At 43.4% G+C, this 22,865-nt stretch overlaps 1 protein-coding gene across 1 annotated transcript in view; it reads left to right on the top strand.

Moving 5' to 3' along the window:
* SLC9A9 (solute carrier family 9 member A9) overlaps positions 1-22,865 on the top strand; it is a 1,177,825-nt gene that overhangs the window by 399,771 nt on the left and 755,189 nt on the right. The window contains exon 9 of the mRNA XM_073625891.1: positions 20,437-20,525. Coding sequence (XP_073481992.1) covers positions 20,437-20,525 — 89 coding nt within the window. The remainder of the gene's footprint in view (positions 1-20,436; positions 20,526-22,865) is intronic.

Here is a 22,865-nt window from a genome sequence, read left to right as displayed (position 1 = left end):
CCAATGCAAAATATCTTTAAGTAGTTTACAAGGTTTTAATGTGTTGGAATGTGTTCTTTTTTCTCTAAGCCTGGTAATCTCTAGAGTAATCTCTGGTCAGTAATTATGAACCAACTGTAACAAGTGATGGTCAGAACTCCCATGAGATTTATCTTTTTACTTTTACTATATCTTTTTACTTATCTTTTACTATACGTGTGATTTTCACCAGACTGGAAGTTACTGTCTGCAACAGGGACACAGCCAGCAATATAAACCTGACAGGGGTGGGTTCTAGCCTCCCCTACTAAAAAAAAAATGTGATTGTGTTCCTGTCTGTCCTGTCACTGGGGAAATTGTTTTCTACCAGAGCCCATATAGCCCCATAAAAACATTTTTTTTTTTTTACTTTTTCTTGGGTTGTACACTTTAATGTGTGTTACTGCAATGTAAATGTACAGTATGTTATAATATCAAAGTATCTCTTAGAATGGGACTTTTAAAAGGCAACCAAAGATTACAAAAATATATTATAAAAATTTATTTTATTAATATCACTTTCAAAACTCCTAACATGAGGCACATGTTTAAAAACAAACTTTATGTCAAAATTGTTCAAAATAAAACATAGAAGAAGTGGTGATACCCAAAACCATGAATGGCTGTATGATCAAAGGTTCAATGACAGCAGTACATGGAGCGGGCCCCTGTAAATGTACATTATATGGTGTCATTCATTCTTGAGTACACCACAAAACATATATACTGTAAAAACAAATGCATAGCTATACTATAGTACACCACAACCCACATGTGAATTCTCTGTGCTTAGTGGGCTTAGTTGCCACAAATAGTGCAGGTGTGATTTTAACGTGCATGCATTAAGGTGTGAATGTACTACTTTGCTGTTGCAGCAACCTGCTCCACTGCAAACACATTCTCACAATGAATACTTCTACTGTAATCACTCCTGTAATAATCACTGTACTTGAGCAGGATATTTTTAGATTAAAGAGGACATAAATACTGGGAGCTGTGCCCAAAAAAGTTTTGCAGAGGACAAAGGACTAGTCATCAGTATTGCATGTGGTCTCCCAAAAGCTCATCTTTCCTCCATTACTGACCATGCCTTGTTCTCCACTAGTTATTTGTGTGGAGACAACCATTTTGATAGAGGAATGGCTCGGCTTCTTCAGTCACCAGGGAAGAGAATAATGAGCAGCACAGTAGTGACATCACCAAATCTTGCTCCATAGCTCTCAAAGATAGTAGGATTAGCAATACATTAGATTTCACACTGCAGATATACAGTGGATATACAGTGGAAGTGCACTGCTTAGGCACAATTAGCATCTGTAGATGGTCCATCTACATAGCAAATCTTCACTTTTGAGTTCTTTTCATCCAGTCCTCACCCAAGCTGGCTTTTTGTCAGTCTCCTGGCGCCAGCAGGTTTACTTTGGGAACCTGGCTGTGACTGCTTGCAGTGAATGGTCCTGCAGCCTTCTGGGACCTATGTCATGTCCCAGAAGGCTGCAGGGGGAGGGGTGGCAAACTTCTGCTTGGATCCCTGTGGCAATCTGACCAGAAGTGGGAGCGAGTACCTGTCAAAAACAGGTACTCGTTCCCCCACCAAAAAAAAAAAAAAAAGCAGCACTCCAGAGATGCACAGTATATCCACTCGGCATCCACATTCACTCAGTATCAAATGTATATTGTACTATCTATTATACTAATGCTTGCCATACATTATATGAAAAATCGTCCGAACCCATTTTCGAAAAACAGACATTCGGGCGTGAGAGCAAACAATAGTGCCATCATGTAACGACCAATAAATCGCTCAGTGCAAATAAATAAATGCATTTTTTGTTTGTTTTTTTTACATATACCTAGTGCAAACAGTTCGGACGGGAAACACATTAACTTGTCCTTCGTTTTTTTGGCTCAAAAATGTCCGAATGATTACCGATTTTGTGCCCATTAACTGGATGAAAAACAAATGAACTGGCCAAATGACCGGATTTCTGCCAATTTTTCGTATAGTGTATGGCCAGAATAAGTCTTGCCTATTTCAGAGTTCAGGTGTTGAATGTATGTTGAATGTTTACGATTCTTCAAGTTCTAAAATCAGAGAAAAAGGTAAAGTCTTGAAACATCTCTCTTTGGCTATTTTCGGTAGCTACTTCAAATTCTTTACTTATCTTGTCAACATTGAAAACTTTGTAGCTATTGTTTTTACATTAGTGAGAATTTTCAAATCCTGGTGAAAGAAACACTGAAATATAAATGTACTGTTTATTGGTAAGATAATGACTCTCTGAAGATATTGTAACAGCTGTAAAACTATCCTGTACAACCATTACTGCTAATGCTCATAGCTGCTAAACTGCAGTCAATATGCCATAACAATTGACAGGCCATTTACACTCTGCTTAATTTGTATTGTTAAAATATAGTAAAAGAGGCATTTGGTGCTGATTGTAAATTTTAAAGGGAGATTCCAGTTTTACTGAGTAAAAATCATAACATATCTTACAGCTGATCAGCTGTAAAGTTCCTAGGATCTCAGACATTTCATTGCAGATCATTCCCTTCGTCATTTTTTTTTTTTTTTTTTTTACATATTGAGCTATGCTATTCCAGTGCACCTGCTAAAATCTTTTAGAATTAAAATTTTTAGAACCTCAGGCAAATCAAGAATAAACTCATGACACACAGGAGAAAGGGCCCTGGCTGGACTCACAATGTAAAATATAAGCAAATGGTAGATAGATAGTAGAGATCACAGTGCCTGGTGATGTTGAAAATTGATTACTTGTTAATACATGATTATGGTAGATAGGGCAGGCAGTGTTAAAGAGGTGACTGTTGATGGATGGGTTATGCATTTGAAAGATGAAGAATAAAGTAGTACAGCAAAGGAAAGAATTACAGGGAATTGGAGCATCCCTAGAGAAATCTTGGAGTACTGCATAGATTGAGGTTATGCATAAATTAGGTCAGTGGAAGAGCAGAGAGGGTAGTTTGGTAGTGTACAAAATGTGCATGCAATAAGAAATATATACTGTCATTGAAAAATGTATTATGAAGTGTTTTTAGGCAAAACATAGCAACTTAAACTTTGTTCTGAGTTGAAGCTAGTGGGGAAATTGGCAGAAAGGGGCAGCAGCCAGAGCATAGTGTGACTGATTAAGAGTTTTTCTAGATGCATGTGTGATAAATTGTTGAAGTAAAAGACTTGTTAGTGGAAGTTCAAACAGAAGAATACTGCAGTTACCATGCCAGAAATTATGGGTTTATGGACTATGACTCCCTATAGTTCAGAAGCTGTGTATTTTCAAGTTGCGGTGGCAGAAAATGTTTTACCCATCATTTTTGACATTAAGACCGCAAACATGTAGACTATATGACATTATTGATTATGATTAGAGAGATGTCAGACGGTAACTTGCATGGGTGTCTGCAGAACTTTTTTAAGGAGGGGCATAATTTTAAGGTCACAATGTTCCGCCCCTTTTTGACAGTGTCATGAAGGGGAGGGGCTTAGTCATCATATAAAGTGCAGGCATGCAAAGGTTTGATGCAAAAGCTTAGGAGAAGAATCAAGTTGCCATTGTCTGATTAGCAATTTCTAATCAGTTTTTAACCCCTACCCTGTCCCGGCCCTAAGTCTGCCCCTTAACACGGCCTCATAAATTATCTCATGAAATTACACTGTTAAATATTTTATGCAGAATTAAGTTCCAAAAATAAATATTAACAACAACTTTAACAATAACAACATAAAACTTATCAGTGCCCATCAGTGCAGCCTATTATTACCCATCGGTGCAGCCGATTGGTGCCCATCAGGACAGTCCAGTCAGTGCAGTTTATAAGTGCCTCATAAGTGCCCATCAGTGCAGCCTCATTAGCGCTCATCAGTGCAGCCCCATCAGTGCAGCTTATCAGTTCCGCCTTATCAGTGGCCATCAGAGCTGCCTCGTCAGTGGTCATCAGTGCAGCATATCAGTGGCCATCAGTTTAGCCTATCATTGCCCATCAGTTTAGCCTATCATTGCCCATCAGTTTAGCCTATCATTGCCCATCAGTGCAGCCTACCATTGCTCATCAGTGCAGCCTAACATTGCCCATCAGTGCAGCGTATCAGTGCCAGTCAGTACAGCATATTTTTTCCCATCAGTGCAGCCTAGCAGTGCCCACCAGTGCAGCCTATCAGTGCAGCATATCATTGCCCATCAGTGCAGCGTATCATTGCCCATCAGTACAGTGTATCATTGCCCATCAGTGCAGCATATCATTGCCCATTAGTGTAGCATACCATTGCCCATCAGTGCAGCGCATCATTGCCCATCAGTGCAGCATATCATTGCCCATCAGTGCAGCATATCATTGCCCATCAGTGCAGTGAATCATTGCCCATCAGTGCAGCATATCATTGCCCATACGTGCATCATATCAGTATCCATCAATGCAGCCTATTATTGCCCATACATGCAGCCCCATCAGTGCCCAGCAATGCAATGACACAGAGCTGGGATCTCCCGCTGAGATGCGGCTTGTATATACATAGCCACCGCTGTCAAACAAAGTCCCACCTCCTAGATCGGCTACTCTAATAGACAGCGCACTGGTCCAATGCCGGTCCAGAAGTCGGGACTTTGTTTGACAGCGGCTGGCTATTCATATACAAGCCACGCCTCAGCGGGAGATCCCCGCGCTGTCTCATCCGGCTGCCCGCTCCTTCTGACAGTTTCCTGGCTGATCGCTTCTGGCAGAAGCGGTGCAGCCTTTTGTACTGGACATCAGAGTGGCCCGGGGCAGGGAGCCCCCCCCGGTCACTCTGATGGCCGCACCGCTTCTGCCAAAAGCAATCAGCCAGGAAACTGCCAGCTCAGTCCACACCTGCTCCATACTTGCCCTCCACTAATTTCCAATCGCCAAATGCGAGAAGACAAATGGAAATTTTGAGGGCTGCATGTGCGGACACCTTGCTCCAGGAGGGGGCACTGCCCCCCCATGCAGACGCCCATGGTAACTTGGTAGGTGGGACAAGGAGGGATGATTTTTACATTGGTTTTGTCTAGGTTAAGCTACCCTTTCCCCTTAGAAAGCCATTAAGAAAGGGCTGAAAATGTAATATATTGGAGCTTACCAAACATAAGATTTAGTGGCTGTATTCATTTTCTATTCTTTTTTTTTGTTGTATTCGTTTGTTTGTGTTTTTTCTTTTTTTAAATTCCTTTATTTTTCACACTGAGTAGGTACAACCAGTTACATATTCAGTTATAAAACAATGTAAGAGTCAAGCATGAAGAATACATATAGAAGATTGCAAACAGTAATATCAAGAACAACAAGGTCAATAAATCTAGTTACTTAAATTAGCACCATAATCAAGGTTTGTGGGGATAGTAGCCCGGTATAACAATATTGCCTATGTATGAGACCTTGGAAGTGCTCTGGGATCTTAATTGTTTGACTTAATGCTGACTTCCTTGAATGTTAGATTGCATCACTCAATGATATAAGATATTTTTCCATGTGATTGGTAAAGGTGGGGATCTAAAAAGCTATGAAGCCCAAACATGGGACCAATGAAAAGGTAGTGGATTTTAAGATTTTCTTTGTATCTGGACAAAAAGAAACCCATGAATGAGGATGCGTAATACAAAGACTGGTGTCCCCAGGGGTGGGAGAGAAATATAACCGGGATAAAAGGGGAAGTGAGGGCAAAGAAAGGGGAGGGGACAGAAAGAGGAGCAGAAGCTGAAGAGTTGAGGTAATAGGGAGGAAGGGTAAAGAACGTATGAGATATGATATGGTAAGATGTGTTGTCCTCTGCCTGAGGTATGATGCGTTGTCCTCTGCCTGAGGTATGATGCTAGCCCATTAAGTTAGCTAGATTGTGCCATTTCCTGAAGATAGGCTTCTGTGTATATAAAATGCTGCCAGGGTCTCCAGGTCTCTCGAAAGGTCTCCTCTCTATTGTGTAGGGTAGCAGTCAGATCCTCCATATCCCTTAATTGGTTTACTCTAGCAAACCATAAGGACATCGTCGGTGGTCTCTCCGATCTCCAGCAAAGGGGAATACAAGCCTTTGCGGCATTCAGACGTTGGATGGTGAGAGAGGTCTTATATTTCTTAATGGGTCGTTCTGATAGATGGAGCAGACAGGCTGCAGGATTCCCCTCCAAGGAAACACCAGTGAGGTGTCCGACTGTGCAGGCAACCCCGAGCCAAAATGGGGCAAGCCTGGAGCATGACCAGAAGATGTGTAACATCGTCCCCTCCTCAGCGCCACAACGCCAGCAAAGGCTGGGCACCTGAGGGAAGAAATGATGTAGAATGGCAGGGACCCTGTACCAACGTGTCATAATTTTGTAACAGGTTTCCTGAACCCTAGTGGCAATTGAGGATTTCTGAGCAAAGTAGAGAATTTTTTGTCTCTGCACATCAGTGAATTGGATTCCAAGTTCCGCCTCCCATTTAGTGAGAAACTGGGGTACGTACCCTTCCTCTGGTTGGGTTAGGAATGAATATAACAGTGAGAGACAGTGTCGTATCGGTTCCCCACGATGGCAGATGAGCTCCAGTTCAGTTAGTTTGCGGGTAATGCCTGATTTCCGCAGACAGCTGCATAAAAAATTTTGCAGCTGCAAGCCGCTCCAAAAATCTAGGGGAGGGTCCATCACCAATGTCCCGGCTTCTAAAGAGAGTTGGCCATTGGGCCCCAGGAAATCATGTAAGCGAAGTTTGGTGCCCATTGCCAGTCGCTTAAATTGTGGGCGCTGAACTCCAGGTGGGAATTCCGGATTACCTAGAATCGGAACCATGGGGGACGGCTGCGGGGACACCGATGAGCGCCGAAAAGCATCTCTGACCACTGTTAGGGTGTTGCCCAGGGTGGGGTGTTCTGCAAGGTCCTTAGGCAGTGGCGCAGTAATCCAAGGCCAACTCTTGGCCGAACTCCCGGAGTCTTCTTCCTCCATAGCGACCCAGTGCTTCGCCTCTGCGTGACAGTGCCAGTCCACCAGCCTAGTTAGGTGGACTGCTCTGTAATAAGCCGTAATGTCCAGCAGGCCAACCCCACCCCTACTTTTCGCCAGGTAAAGAAGTTGAAGTCTAACTCGTGGTTTGCGGTGGGACCAGACAAAGGCCTGGAACATGGAGTCAATTCGTTTGAAAAACGCTGGAGGTAATCGGATGGGGAGCGCCTGTAGCAGGTATAAAACCCTTGGCAGTAAAGTCATCTTAAGGGCACTACATCTGCCGAACCACGTCAGCGTCAGGGAGTGCCAGTGTAAGAGGTCAGTTTTGAGACGTAAGAGTAGTGGGGCAAAATTAGCCGAGTACAATTCAGCAGGATCTGAGGTGATGTCAACTCCTAGGTATCGTATAAGCTTGGTTGCCCATCTCAGTGGAAAGGTCGAGCGTAAACGTTGGACAATTCCTTTTTCTACCGTTATGTTAAGGATGGAGGATTTGGTTAGATTAATCTGGAACGAGGAGAGAGTGCCATATTCTTGAAGGGATCGTAGCAGGTTAGGGAGAGAAGTAAGTGGTTCTGTTAAAAAGAAGATAAGGTCGTCCCCAAAAGCGGCCACCTTGTGGGATCCCGAGGGTTTCGGGTATCCCACAATGTCTGAGTTCGCCCTTATCGTGCACAAAAGAGGTTCTAGGGACAAGATAAAGATCAGGGGGGAAAGGGGGCATCCCTGACGTGTGCCATTTCTGATGTCAAAAAAGGCCGATCTCGTCTCGTTTACCTTAACCGATGCAGTGGGGTGAGTATACAAGGAAAGTATCCACTGTAACATGGATGAACGAAGGCTTATGTGCTCCAAAGTTGCCCGAATAAAGGACCAGTCGATGCAATCAAAGGCCTTCTCCGCGTCGGTTGACAGCAGGAGAAGAGCCCGTTTGGTAGTCTTTGCCGCATGTATTAGATTAATAACTCTGATGGTGTTGTCCCTTGGTTCTCGTAGCGGCACAAAACCTGCCTAGTCTCTGTGAATCAGACTCGGTACATGGGGGAGCAATCTATTGGCTAGGATCTTGGCAAAAAGTTTAAGGTCCGAATTCAGAAGTGCAATTGGGCGATAGCTCCCACAAAGTAGCGGATCTTTACCCTCTTTCTGAATGAGGGAGATATAGGCCCTTAGGGTGTCTATTGGGAATAAGTTCCCCTCCGTAAGGGTGTTAAGAGCAGAAACCAAAGGTTTTGACAGTATGTCAAAAAAAGTTTTGTAGTACACTGGTGTTAGACCGTCAGGGCCAGGGGCCTTTTTGGGTTTCGAAGAGGCCAGTGCCACTCCCAGTTCTTCAACAGTCAAGGGTTCCTCCAACTCCTCCCTTACATCATCTGATAGTGATGGCATGCCTGAGGCAGCGACGTAAGATTGGGGGGTATGCCTGCCCTCCAACGGGGAGTCCATAGATTGCGGTCTGTCCAAATTATAGAGGCCTGTATAGAAGGAGCGGAACTCCTCCGCCATGTCCAAAGAGGTATTTAGCTTCTGTCCCGTAGATGACTGTATGTGAGGGATATATGTTTTCGTGCGAGGGCCCTGCAGGGCTCTGGCCAGAAGTGACCCGGGTTTGTTTGAGAACTCAAACATAGTACGACGTGCCCATGCTAGTTTCTGTTTGGTCTTATGAAATAAAAGTGTACAAAGTTCCTCATGGGCCTTCTGTAGATCCCGGAAGGTTGCGCGGGCAAGACTAGCCTTATGTATACTCTCTAGATTGCGAATTAATGCAAGGAGTTCCTCCGTGCGTTTCAGTCTATCCCGCTTGAGACGGGCTCCTATTTTGATCAACGCACCTCTCACAACCGTCTTGTGGGCTTCGCAGACCACAAGGGGGTTGGGAACTGACCCCTCATAGACAGAAAAGTACTCCCGCAGTGCGTTCAGTATCTCTGAACGGGTTTCCTCCGATTGAAGCAGTGCTTCATTCAGTCGCCAGGATGGGGGAGACCGAGTCATAGGCCCCAACTGGAGGGTCAGGTGGACTGGCGCATGATCGGAGAAAGATATGACATCTATGGACGTAGAAACCACTTTGTTAAGATCTTTATGTGACAACAGCAGATAGTCTAACAGCGAGTAGGTATGGTGCACCTGAGAGTAAAATGTATAGTCTCTATCTTGGTTGTGGAGCAACCGCCAAGGGTCAACTAGGTGTAGGGTATGAAGGTCCGCCTTGAGACGCCTCAGGCGAGAGTAGGACAGGTGTGAGGCTCCACGTGAGACGTCTAAGGTCGGATCCATGGCGAAATTAAGGTCTCCGCCAAAGATAAGCATCCCCTCTGAGAACTCCAAGAGCTCAGAGAGGAGCTTGCGCAAAAACTGAGGGTGGTTCACATTGGGGAAGTAGACATTTGCAAAGGTGACCCGCACATCGGACACCCTTCCCCTTAGGAGAAGAAAGCGACCCTGCTCGTCAGCCCGCTGTGCCTCAAACACCCATGGAACCGACCTGGCCAAAATGATGCTGACCCCCTTCGATTTGGAGATCGGAGAGACACTATGGTATGCTACAGGAAAGGCCCCGTTAGTCAGCCTAGGTATAGAATCTGCACGGAAGTGCGTTTCTGCAGAAAGGCGACATGTGTTTTGCCCCTGCGCAGGTCAGCTAGAAGCTGCGAGCGCTTCTCCGGTATATTAAGGCCACGCACGTTTAGAGAGGTGATCTTAAGGTGACCCATTGTATCTTCTGGCAGGGAAATGGATGTCAGTATGCGTGTGAGAGAATCCCAAAAACAGAACCCCCTCCAGGCAGAGGTCAAGGATAGGAGAAAATAGACCAGAGGGGAGAGAATAGTGAGGTGGAAAAGGAGGGGGGGAAGAGGGCTGGGGTAAGGGGAGTGAACGGTTTCTGTCGTAGACTAACTATGGGCCCCTGTTGCACACTTAAAGTGTGCACACAGGGGTCCGCCCTAATGTGGGGGTGGAAAGTGCGTTGAGATCTACTCTAAAATAAGTAGGGTTTAGGCAGTAATCTGAATAAACAATATAGGTGGAGATGTGGGGGAATAGCGCCTCTGAGAATCATAGTGTTTCTAATATGAGAACCAACACAGCTAAACATAACCTTTGGTGATTGATACCTGCAGCGAAGCTGCCGAGTACCCTCCGCCGTGACCATTCGGTGATGGTGTCCCCAGGAGGCTCATGGACGTCAGAACGAACCCCATTACCAGTGCAATTGATATATATTACCGGCAGGATCCATGCTGACGCTTCATGGTAAGGCCCGCAACACCAGGACCAAGGGTCTTTTACCTTCGCACCGGGAAGTACCGAAGCGAGTCATGAAGGGTGAGGTCAATACCAACAGTGCAAATAAAAAACAGTAGAATAATAAAATAATGAAGTAAAACGTTATAAAATAGCACAATAAAACATAACAAACAAAGCATGTCACCTACGATTGCCATAGCCCTGGGATTGTTACACGCTATGGCACTACGCCTCCCTCCCCTTCCTAATGCGTATCTACTTGCATATCCATCAGGAAAAAACTAAGGGGAGTAGAGGATCTTGGAGGTACCCCGGGTGGCTAGCAAAGTACCCATTAAATAGGGAAAACAGAAAAACAGACCGGGCCCTCAGGACTCTTATCTGAGATTGGGGAGCCAACATGTCCAGGAGATAATGAAATTTAGCAGAAGCATCTTGAGGTGCCGGGGCTTAAGGCCCATTTGCTGATCTCCCCACTGCATCCGCCACTCCCACCAGCCACCAATAGTGAATCTGTATGGGAGAAGCGGCATGCAAGACAAGGCTATTAAGAATCTGAATTGACCCAGCACCTCACTGAGCAGGCCAGCAAATGTCAGTTGACATCCCGTAGTTCCCAAGTGGGATTCAAAGGCACATCCAGGGGTCAGGAAACCGTAGAGTGTACTATGTAGGGTAGTCAACTCGGACCCAGGAAGTCGCCCATCAGAGCGGTTTCACAGACCTCTTGTAGGGGAAGATCCAATGTTCTTAGAATACCCAGGGAGGTAATGCAGTGTGAGCGTTCACCATGTCTTACCATTCCTTGGGATAAGATGAGAAGTTAAGCTTCGGAGGACCTCGGGTGAGGTCTAACAGTCTCACGACTAGTGGCGCGTGAGCGTGGTCTACGGACACGTTGCCGCCTGGGCAGAGGTGGGCCCAGGGCCTCCAGGGACAACAGGTAGTCAAACCAGTTGGGGACACTCACAGCAGGCTTGGCTAGGAAGCTGAACAAGTCTGAGAGTTGGTCTGGTGAGCGTAAGTAGAATTCTGCTCCTCGCCTCCGCACAATTAGATGGAAGGGGTGACCCCAGCGATACGTCGCCTCCGCCGCACGGATTACCTCCAACAGTGGTCTCAGAAGGCCCCGCATTGCTCTTGTTTGCCTGGAGATGTCCAGATAAATCCGGATCAATGCACCGTCAAAGTCGATTGGGCCGCGTTCCCAAGCCAAGCGCAGGATTTCCTCTTTTATAGTGAAGAAATGTACCCTACACAGGACATCTCGTGGGAGGTCTATGGCATCAGGATCCTGGGATGCTGCGGGGGGTGCCCTGGGTCCTGGAATGCGGTGGACCCTGTCCAGCTCCAGCTTCGCAGCCGGCGGTTTTCCGAGAACCTGATTCAGGATAGCCACCACCGTTGTGCGTAGGTCTGAACCCATGGTGGCTTCAGGGATGGCGCGGAGGCGCAAATTGTTGCGTCTGCTCCTGTTCTCACCGTCGTCTAGCTTTAATTGTATATCCACAAGATGGCGGCGAAAGCCACGCTGCTCCTGTTCCATGGCGGCAATGCGGGCATCAGAGGTGGATGTAGAGGACTCCAACACAGTGACCCTCTCTTCTACTGTGTCCACCTGTTGGCGCAAGTCGTGTAATTCCCTGGAGAGTGCATTAACTATGGATGCCGCCATTTCCTGCAGATCTTGCCTTGTGGGCAGACCGGACACAATGTCTCTGAGAGAGCCCTCCACATTACTGCCTGTCTCCCTTGTATGGCCGCAGCTAGGTTGAGTGTCTGTAATTGGGATCACAGGGGATAATATAGGGGAAGCTGACCTGTCATCTGGAGCTGCTCGGTCTCCTCCAGCATTAGGTCCCGGCTGAGTGCTTTTCTTAGATGAGGCGGCGGCGCTCGTCGGAGGCACTCGAGGCGGCGCCATCTTGGCCAAGGCTGCGGGGGAAGAAACAGCGTGTTGCCTGAGGAAATAGTGGGTGATTTCCGAACCCTTCTGTGCCCCCAAGTCCAGCGGGTGTTTGCGGTCCCCTGGCATGAATTCCGGCTCTCACTGACAAGGTTTACTGTTCGTTCTCAGGGCTTCCCCACACAGAGCTCCGAGGTGTGCGTCCTCACTCTGCCATCGCTCGGCCACGCCCCCTGTTAGTGTTTTTTCTTTCTGTTTTCCCCTGGTGAACTGACAAGTAACACACACCTCCTGTATTATACAGACACCACTCTGGGTGTACAGGGGCAAATTTGAACATAAGCATTGTCAGTCTGGGATGAGGGAAGGGTTAGATGTACTAGAAGATTTAAATACAGTAACAAATTGAAGCCAAAATCCAGTTCACTTTTTATAATCAGGTAAAGCATTGTTTTTTTTTTCTTTGGGATAAAGTTTTTACATAAATAAATAAATGCTGATCATTTTAGGCACCCCTGCCAGTGTTAAATGGTCTGCCTTATCCTTGTAACTGCAAGAGAGCTTTTCTGTTGAAAGACAACAGACTTACCTGTTGGATTACAAGATGATAATAGAAGAAAAAGCTTAAAAATGAAACAAATGCAGCCATCACATCTAAGAATTGGTAAGCTGCAGTATAATAAATGTTTGCTTTTGGGTTTAATACTACTTTAAATGTTTTATTTTCCCTATGATCGTTAAGACTTTATGCGAGTTCTCTGATTACCTCCCACAACATATTGGTAAGTTAAAGTGGAACAGCAATGTCAGGGGTGTGCAGCTGTCACGTACCTTGCGGCTGAGTTTGACGTGCAGAGGGATGGCTCTCATACAGCCCCGGACCGGAGACCACTGATGTTGGTCGTGAAAGCGCGGTGAGGTATGAGTGCCTGTGTATTCTTCCACTGGATGAAGTGATGCATAGAAGGTGCGTCACCAGGAACAGTAGATGACAGCGGGAACAGCAGATCCTGGGCTGGTAGACAGCAGGCAGCGTTAGACAGTGGCTGGTACCACGTACAGGAAGACTGGTGACTCAGTAAAAGAAGCTCCAGGAGGAGCTAGGCAGGTACAGTCAGGGTAGACGAACAACTGGAAGTAAGGCCAGGCAAGCCAGGTCAGCAACGGGGGGTCAGATGCAAGCATAGACGGCAGAGGTTGGCAACACAAGATCAGGAAGATAAGCAGAAAGAGCAAAGTCCAGAGACAAGCCAAAGTCAGGGCAAGTAGCATTCAAGCGAAGTCAGGAACAAGCCAGGTTAAACACAGAAGTCAGCAGAATCAGATACAGGAACATGGGCTCAGCACTAGATCGGATCGCAATGGGCTGCCTCTCGGCGCTGCTATTTTTTCCACAGTTTCTTTACGGTTTGGCATCCATCCTCTGTGGCTATTGGACTGCCACTGATGTAACTCCTTCACATTTGTACTGAAGTTACATCATCCCAGCACCAGGCTCCATTGTTGCCATCTTACAGATACTGGGAATGGCCTGGGAATATAAACATTAGTGTGTCTTGAAGCAGTGTACATTAGATAAAATCTGCTAGGAGCAAGGACAAAGGTTTTTTTTTACTTGGCAGAAGAGACATGCAAAATCTTTTTCGACAAAAAAAATCTACCTCCTAACAATTTTTATCTGTAATAGAAAAACAAGAGTGCTTGTATGTCAGTTGTAAAGATTGTAGTTTGTAAGCTGCTTCATTTTATGTACTCTGTAAAACATTGTGTAAAATGATGGTGCTACATAATTATTGGAAATATATACTAAACAGAAAGCTAAAGTAAAGTTTATATTTAACAAGGGTTTAGTGGAAAAAAAAGATGTTCTAAGGTCATGCTTTGGAGTTTAGAAGATCATAAAAAAGACACATCTTCACAAGCTTTTATTCCTTTAGGGTAGGTGGATTATGTGTAAATGATTTTGTATTTTAGCCAGCTTCAAGCACATTTTGGGACTTGCAAGCTGAATCATGGCATATGATGTCATCAGCAGCTGCTATTACTGCAAACCCCAAGACCACAATGGCTTCCTAAATTAGCTTTAATGGCTTTGCAGGCCCACTTATCTTGCTAAGATTCATATTTATAGAAGCTCCTTATAATCCTCAAACCACAGAAGCCACAAACATTGTACGGCTGATGTGTCAGCTTCCTGTTTGTTTATGGTATCCTAACATCAATTTAACAGATGCTCTTCTGCAAGTCTTTGTGAGTCATGAGTTCCCTGTTTGCTGAGCCACAGCAAGGGGATTACTAGAAGATTTGTGCCGTTCATGTTGACACAGTGTCTACTGTAATACCCTAACTGGTACAGTTATACAATAGAGCTTAATAAAGAATGTAGCAGGAGTGAGTCACAATGTTGGGAGAAGCAGACATGGAATTTTTTTTTTCAAAGCTGCTCCATCCAAGACTGAAGTTTTTGTATTCTGTGGTCAGATTGCAGCATTCATTAACAAACAAATGGCCCCTGCCCCATCTATAACTAGCCTTGACAGCAAGGAGCACATGGAAGGGCAACACATACAAGACAAAACCTGAGAAAATTCCTAGCTCAATTTACCAACCAGTCTGCTGACCAACCAAATTAACCTGTCTAACAGTATGCTTTAAAAACTGGGTTTTAGTTAGCACACATTTGCAAACGCATGCATAAGCTGCAACTTCACAGCACCCCTTATTACCTGCAGTCCTAACTTTAGCATGCACTACCTATTAAAACCACAGAACATAGAAAGTTTTAATAGGTAGTACAAAGAATGTTTTAATAAATAATGCATACTGCAATCTGACTGCTGTAGCTTATGTAATGTAGCACCACAGAAAACAAAAACTTCCGGGTACTCTGATACGCAAGTGATGTTTTCTGTTTAAGAGTTAAAGAGCAATGGCTGGATACAAAGATAACAAATTATTTGTTGTTGGACAGGGATACAATCACAGTATTGTGGGCAGGGCCAGGAGGTTAGTAACCAAGTTGGAAGAATGGCACCCCAAGTCCAAATAAAGGCAGTTATTTATTTTTGAGTTGCATGTTAAACAGATAACAAGTTGAGCAATAATTGACAATCACTAGCACTGGCTGAAGCAACTGCAGTACGCTTGAAGTAACAGTACCAGACACTGTTGTAGAAAACAACAAAGTAATACTCTTAGTACAGGTTCAGTAATCCTGATAGTAGAAGGCACAGCAATGCTAGTACATCAGTAGATTCTCAGATTTAAAGGTAACACACTGGCATAGCCTATATTACCAAAGCAACTTCTGCAAGAGGGGTGGCTGACAGGAGCAAGCAACACTTGGAAGAAATATGCAGGTCCTATGAAGTAGTACCAGTACAGAGGATGATAGAGCAGATAGCAGTGTTCCTAATCTTGAGCAGGAAACTATCCCTATGGTGAATACACTGTCCCTAGCAAGTGTGGTACCTTTCCCTACTCTAGCCACTCAAAACTGTGCACCATATGCACCACATACTATTTATTAGCATTGTCCACACTAAATATGGCCACCAAAATTACCCAGTGCTGCATTGTCCAATTGGACCACTGCTCCAGTGGTGATGGTGACACCTACAGAGTGTGCAAAGGAACAATATTTCTCTCATCCTCCACTCTATTTGTACAGCGGCATAGCCACACAATGCCACCTACAGAATGGAAGATAGACTGCACCTTCCTACAAGCTACCGCCGTTACCAACAGAACACATACAGACTAGCGATGGAAAGACATGATGGTCTAAACAAGTACATGTACAGTATATAATGTGAGGCGGCCTGTGTGACCAAGATAGTTGTAGGTTGGTCTTCCCCCTTATGCCGTGTACACAGGAGCTGACTTTCGACAGACTGAACTCCGAAGGACTTTTTGACGGACTTTTGACGGAGTTCCGACTACCCTACACACGATCATACCAAAGTCCGACGGATTCGAACGTGATGATGTACGACCAGACTAGAATAAAGAAGTTCATAGCCAGTAGCCAATAGCTGCCCTTGCGTCCCTTTTTGTCCGTCGGACTAGCATACAGACAAACTGATTTTTTGACCGGACCCGAGTCCATCGGAAAGATTTGAAACATGTTCTATTTCTAAAGTCCATCTGATTTTTCAACAGCAAAGGTCCGATGAAGCCCACACACGATCGAATTGTCCGGCGGATTCGTTCCGTCGGACCTTTGCTGTCGAAAAGTCCGCTCGTGTGTACATGGCATTATACTTCCTAAAACTCCCTATTGGATTATCAAACTGGGTGTCCTGAAAAAAGCTGGTAGAGAATTGCAGGATGGAAAAGGACAACCCTTGACATTATCAGCACATTTACAGATTTGTTTATTAATGTGCTCAGGATTCAAGACTTCACATGGCGGTAGAAAAGTTAAGCCAAGGTAACCCTAATTGTACCCAATTCAGACTGCTGCTTCACTGTGGTCTAGAAAAAGAAAGGTTTGCTGTAATTGCAGTTTGAATATTCTAAAGAATAAAGACATGTACTAACTGCTCTTACATTTTAAAAGGTACACAATGTACGTGTTCTTTTATTGTGAGCATTTTTATACTTGCATCTGCATTGCAATTTTGTTTTTCCAGTAAAGGTCAGAAAACACGTAAGGTCTATTTTCCTCTTGATTTATATTTCTCTTTCTAACTCTCCCTACTAGGTGCTGTGTATTTTTCCTGATAACAGAGATAAGCGTGAGATGGAAAAATGAGAAAGGAGCAGTGACATTCCTGGGGTGCTTTAATAGGCAGAAATACAGTGAGACAAAATAATGTTTTGTTCTCCAAAAATAATCCATACACTACTTAATGGTCCTGTAATCTGTCTTTTATTAAATTGTTTCTTACTGTGTTTTCTGCCTCCTTGTGGTTTCTGTGAGCTCTTGATCCTCTCCTTTTTCGTCTCACTTTAGTTTATTCGGAATGAGCAGTGCATGTTAGTTACAGTCATGAGCACTGCTCTATTCACACTACAAATCCCATAGACCCTAGTCCATCTCAGGAGTGAGCAAGAGATGGTGGCTATGTTCCTACATACAGTGGGACCATGGAAAACAGGATCACAGCAGAAAAAAAAAGATGTTTGGAGATTTGGAGGAGACTAAAAACAACAAAGTTTGCTTTTGAGTTAAGAATACAAACATGAAAAAAAAAAAAAATATTTAAAACAGTGTCACTCCAAAATTGGGACTGTTGGCAGTTATAGATGCCTTTTAGAGTGCTGATTTGAACTTTTTTTTCAGCAAATATATATAACTACATGTATTTGTTTGACTGTTCCTCTAATAAAAGGGAGAGTAAATTAAGTCTTCTCTGTGACGTATCACCTTCAGCTACTTATTTTAAGCTTGTTTTTATATTTTTTAAAAACCAAAGAAGCCCACATTTTTCTGATGTTAATGTAATGTATTTAGCAACATGTGACCTTAATAATCTTCCATTTTACTTTGCCTTGGGTTGTATGTGATTATAATTGTGATGTACAGTAGCAGTAGTAGTAGTAGCCATTTAGGAATTACAAATGCACAAATATGAAACAATTACATTCAAGCCGCAGGTGATGCTTGCTTAATTTCATCATAGTAAGGAGTTTGAAGCAGGATGATTCCCAGCAGTGTGATAGTGGATGCAAACATTGTGTTTCTCTCTGCTGTCAATGGCTCTTTAACAGCTGTGTGGAGTTAATGATGTTTAAAAACCACTTCATTAGATGTAGTTGCTTGGCTTAGGATGCAAATCGGTTAACCGGTACAGCTCATCATCCAGCATGTGTTATAAGTGCAGCTGCAGGGTCCTGTCACAGACACAGAAATCAACATTTTCTGGAGGGATTTGTGACGGAGTCACAGTAAATCCTTGGAGGTTGTGATGTCCTACTTGGGAACATCTCAATGTGAAAATATGGCAGCGGAACAGCTCTAGAGGATGGCTTGTCTTATATAAAATTATTGTTATATAATTAAAAATGTCTCCTGAGAAGTGTACAACTTTTTAAATGTGTTATACCTTAGCAGACACTTTTCATGTTGCCACTGTACATATAGGTTAAAGAAACGTGAAGAAGATTGTATTTTTATACCTTTATGGGTGGTCGTTGCTCAAGAAGCTCTGCGTTGTGGTTTGGGGAATGTAGTGTTTACTAAAGAAAGATTCTCTTGTTTTTTGTCACTTATTACAAGCGGCTTGTCACCAACCTGGACGATTTAAACATAGGATGAAAAATGTAAATGCAGAGATTGATTTACTAAACCAGTAGAGCATGTTTACTTTGCAAAGTAAGTTTTCACTTAGCTTAGTGATGGGGTGAAAATTCTTTTTACAAAAAGTGCACAATCATGTGCAAGGCAAACATAAAACAAAAATGTTTGCATGATTAAAGGTAGTAGAGCTTTATCTCATTCACTAAGCTAAGGGAAAACCTCTTGCAATTGAAGTGCCTATACTGCTTTAGTAAATCAATGCCAGACTTATAGTTAGCTGACATTCTCTGCAACATTGTTTTGTAAAAGTTGAGCTGCCCTCTCTAATCTTCCATCTGTTTCACTGTGACTGCCCATCACACTGGAGAATTTAACTACTTCTTGCCCGCGCTATTGCCGAACAACAGCTACAGCACAGGCTTAGTTTGCCAGGAGGGCATACATGGATGTCCCCCTGTAATCGCACTGCCCGCACACACCCTGTGGCACACAGACGGCATGCTGTGTGATCGCTGATTCCTTCGGACTCAGCTAATCATAGATCGAAGTAAAGGGCCAATCACAGAGGCCCTTCATCATGTGATCAGCTGTCAGCCAATGACAGCTGACCACAGGATGTAAACACAAGCCAGCTATCAGCTTTTCTTTCCTCACATTGACAGCGTGAGGAGAGAAGAAGAAATCAATAATTTATGTTAAAGAGACAGTGTCCTAATTATCAGTGCAGTTCCACCAGTGCTGCAAATTATTGCCCACCAGTGCTGCGAATCAGTGCCACCTATCAGTGCCCATCAGTACTGCCAATCAGTGCCTCCTGATTAGTGTCACCTATCAGTGCTGCCTATAACTGCCACCTACCAGTGCCAATCAGTGCCTATCAGTGTTGCCTATCAGCGCTGTCATCAGTGCCACCTATCAGTGTAGCCTCATCAGTGCCTCTTCACCAGTGTCCCCTCATCAGTGCCCATCAGTTCCACCTATCAGTGCCGCCTCATCAGTGCCCATCAGTGCAGCCTATCAGTGCCGCCTCATCAGTGCCCATCAGTGCAGCCTATCAGTGCCGCCTCATCAGTGCCCATCAGTGCAGCCTATCAGTGCCGCCTCATCAGTGCACATCAGTGAAGGAGAAAAAATATCTGTTTGCGAAATGTGATAACAAACTATGAGCATTTTTTTTTTTTAATTGTTTTTTAAATGTTCAAAGTCTCTTTTCATTTGTTTAGCAAAAAATAAATAAAGCTCAAATTGAAATATGCTTAAAATGTCATATGGGCACAGTGTTGCATGGCTGTGCAATTGTCATTCAAAGTGTGACAGCGCTGAAAGCTGAAAATTGGCCTGGGCAGCAAGGGGGTAAAAGTGCCCAGTAGGCAAGTGGTTAATGGAAGGTATAAGATGGAGTGGAGTCAATCTCAACTTTTACAGCAAAGGTTGAACTTTGCATATAGTACGTTCAGTAACCTGTGTTACTGGATCTACAAATCATATCGACTTGTAATTTTTGCTGGCCGTAACCTTCACTTACTGTATGTATTACTTATCATACACCGAGTTTGAATTACCTAGGCTTGTGATTCAAGTAACTCTGACTCAAAAATGAATCTCCTAATAACATAGTTTCCTGCAAAGCAGAAACTAGATACCTCTCCCGCTGCCTTGTGCAGGAAAGCTTCCATTAAGAGCAAAACATTTCTTGTTTATTGAAAAGGAATTGCCACCTAAAGTTTTTCCAAAAATATACACTTACAGGGAAGTCAATGAAGCATATTCTATGTAGTGCTTAGTGGTATCTACCATCAAGACCCCTATGTCACTTCAGGACACAGTATTGATGCAGGAGACAGCTGGAAGAACTACAGTGTAAAGTGGAGAAAACAGCAGATAGACACCCCTGAAGATGTCAGTTACTGAAAAACTTCAGGTGATGACTCCTCTTTACTGGAGTGGTATTCAGCAGTGCGGGCAGTGGGAGGGGTATTTATTTATTTTATGCTGGTAACTCTATTGAAATAATTTCATATAGAAATGAGTTTTGTTTTATTTTTATTTTCTTGTAGGTATTGTGGCTGTCCTGTTTTGCGGAGTCACCCAAGCACATTACACCTATAACAACCTTTCTGAAGAGTCCAAGATGAGAACTAAACAGGTAGGACTATAACAATTATTACTGATATACTAGACTAGAAACTATTTAATAAACTGTTTTCATAAAAAAATGCTACCTGTATCTGGTAGAAGATAGCTAGGATGATATATATGCTGCTTTTTACAACACCTACAATTTTCCTCTTCTAGCTTTTGTTTTATATATCAGCCCTAGAGCAAACCTTCACCTTAATCTCTCCCTCAACAACAACATATTAGGCACATATCAGCCACTGGAAGAAACATATTACCAGGTACTTCCAGGTATGGAGAAGCATGCAACAAACACTGATGCTTTAATTGTCCCAGAGCTGTCACACGTTGGTAGGGAGAGCCTGATGTCTGGAGTTATTATGAGCTCACACAGGGGTTTGCTTTGCCCCACATGGGCAAAGCCCAGGTTTACACTAAATACCACTATCCAAAGTTTTTATAAATACCACTTGAAAAATATGTAGAGTATATAATGTGTGTATGTACACAGTCTGTTGGAACATCATTTTTGTAATAAACAGTAAATAAAAAATAATACCTCTGCACTGCCTCTGTGTAGAACAAATCCACAGTGTATGAACAAATGTGTATAATAGGAAACAAACTATATATCTTTGCCAAATGTGGTTACTGCAAACATCGCACTGTGTTCCCACCAGTAACAAAATAATAAATATGAATAAGTCTTGCGCATACCAGAAAAAATAAACTGATACTGTAAAACAAATAACCTCAAATGACCCGTGATAAAAATATATCAAATCATCAAATGAAATCAATTCACACTATGTATTAGAATACATAGTATATAGTGTGAATAGTCCATATCGAATGATAAATAAGGTGTCTAGTTTTCTTACTTCAGTGCAAGCAGTTTCAGTGTGACAACATTTAAACAAGTGGTGTGCTTCCACCTAATCATGACACCTCGGTGCTCCCAGTATTCTCACCTCAATGAGTAATCAAATACAGATTTGATTACATATATAAATCCTCCTCCATCGATGTTCACCCACTTGTGGTCCTTTTCAGTTGATTTGGATATCCTCTGCTGTTGGTCCCTTTAAGACTCCCTCACATGCGCTCATCCATATGTTAGGGTAAAAACAAAGTGACCTCCCATAGTATAATATTGTCAGTAAAAATTGTTTTATTAAAGGAATAATTCTTGCATCAGAAAAGCAGTAAAAATGCCTTTGGTATCATATACTCAGCATAAAAAAAGATCTCCAACACATCATTTCCTGTCCGGGATGCCCTATTCATTACATCATGTCCACGTGACTTAATCGGGGGACATCTGATGAAGTCACGTGGGCATGATGTAACATATAGGGAATCCCAGACTGGAAGGGATGTGTTGGAGATATTTTTATGCTGAGTATATATCAGAAGAATTGTGGAGAAGGAAACGGTACCCGGTAGTAAATTGTGGAGAAGGAAACGGTACCCGGTAGTAAGAGAGAACTCCAGCCAGTAGTACTAGAACTTATCATGTGTGCCTCTGTCCGAGGCAATGAGGCTTTCTATTCATTCAGTGTCATTAACTTTCCTCACCCACAGGGTTATGATGCTTGAGACTGTTTCCAGGTTGACAGAGAACAACTCTTAGCTGTGGTATTTAAATGGGGAAGCATGGATCTTTTGTACATAGTTTTAGTCATTGTGGTGTAGTAAGTAGAAGGCCAGGTCATGGGGAAGCCGGAAGTCAGTAAATTTTTGTGAGCTATCTCTTACCTTGGTCCAAAGGGGGGAGAACTGGGCAAGCCCAGAATATGTGCAGGATAGAGTCAGGAGCTGTATGACATCTCAATCAAATGTCAGGGGATGAGAGAAACATTGCATGCAACACAGTGGGCGTATTGTACCATTGGGTAAGCAATTTGTAGTCAGATTCCTGATATTTTGTGCACATGGATACTTTTTGCCCATAGTAAAGAATCCTGTCCCTTTGCTCTGGGGTCAGAAGTTGAGGATCTGATTCCCACCTTGGAAGGTAGGTGGGGACAAATGTATCCAGAGGAGTGTTAGGTAAATTATACATAATTGAGACTGTGTGCCGTAATGGACTTTGTTGTTTACATTAAGCCACACCAATTTTATCAAATTGTATTTTCTGAATAATTACAGGTTAAACCGTAAATTGTGTCCACCCAAATAAGTTCTTCTGTTGAAATACCTACTTTGTTATATTAATATACGCTTTTATTAACGTATCTATATAGATGACCCTGGTCCAGTTTTTAAACATGTCTTCATCTTCCATTTTTGGACATATTTATGAGCACTTGCTTATGTGATCCTGTACACAGCTGCAGATTTTGAAACTACAAATATAAATCTGAAA

This window comes from Aquarana catesbeiana, linkage group LG04 (genome assembly GCF_042186555.1).
Source record: "Aquarana catesbeiana isolate 2022-GZ linkage group LG04, ASM4218655v1, whole genome shotgun sequence".
NCBI classification, from domain to species: domain Eukaryota; kingdom Metazoa; phylum Chordata; class Amphibia; order Anura; family Ranidae; genus Aquarana; species Aquarana catesbeiana.
This window is presented reverse-complemented; position numbering and strand designations above follow the sequence as displayed.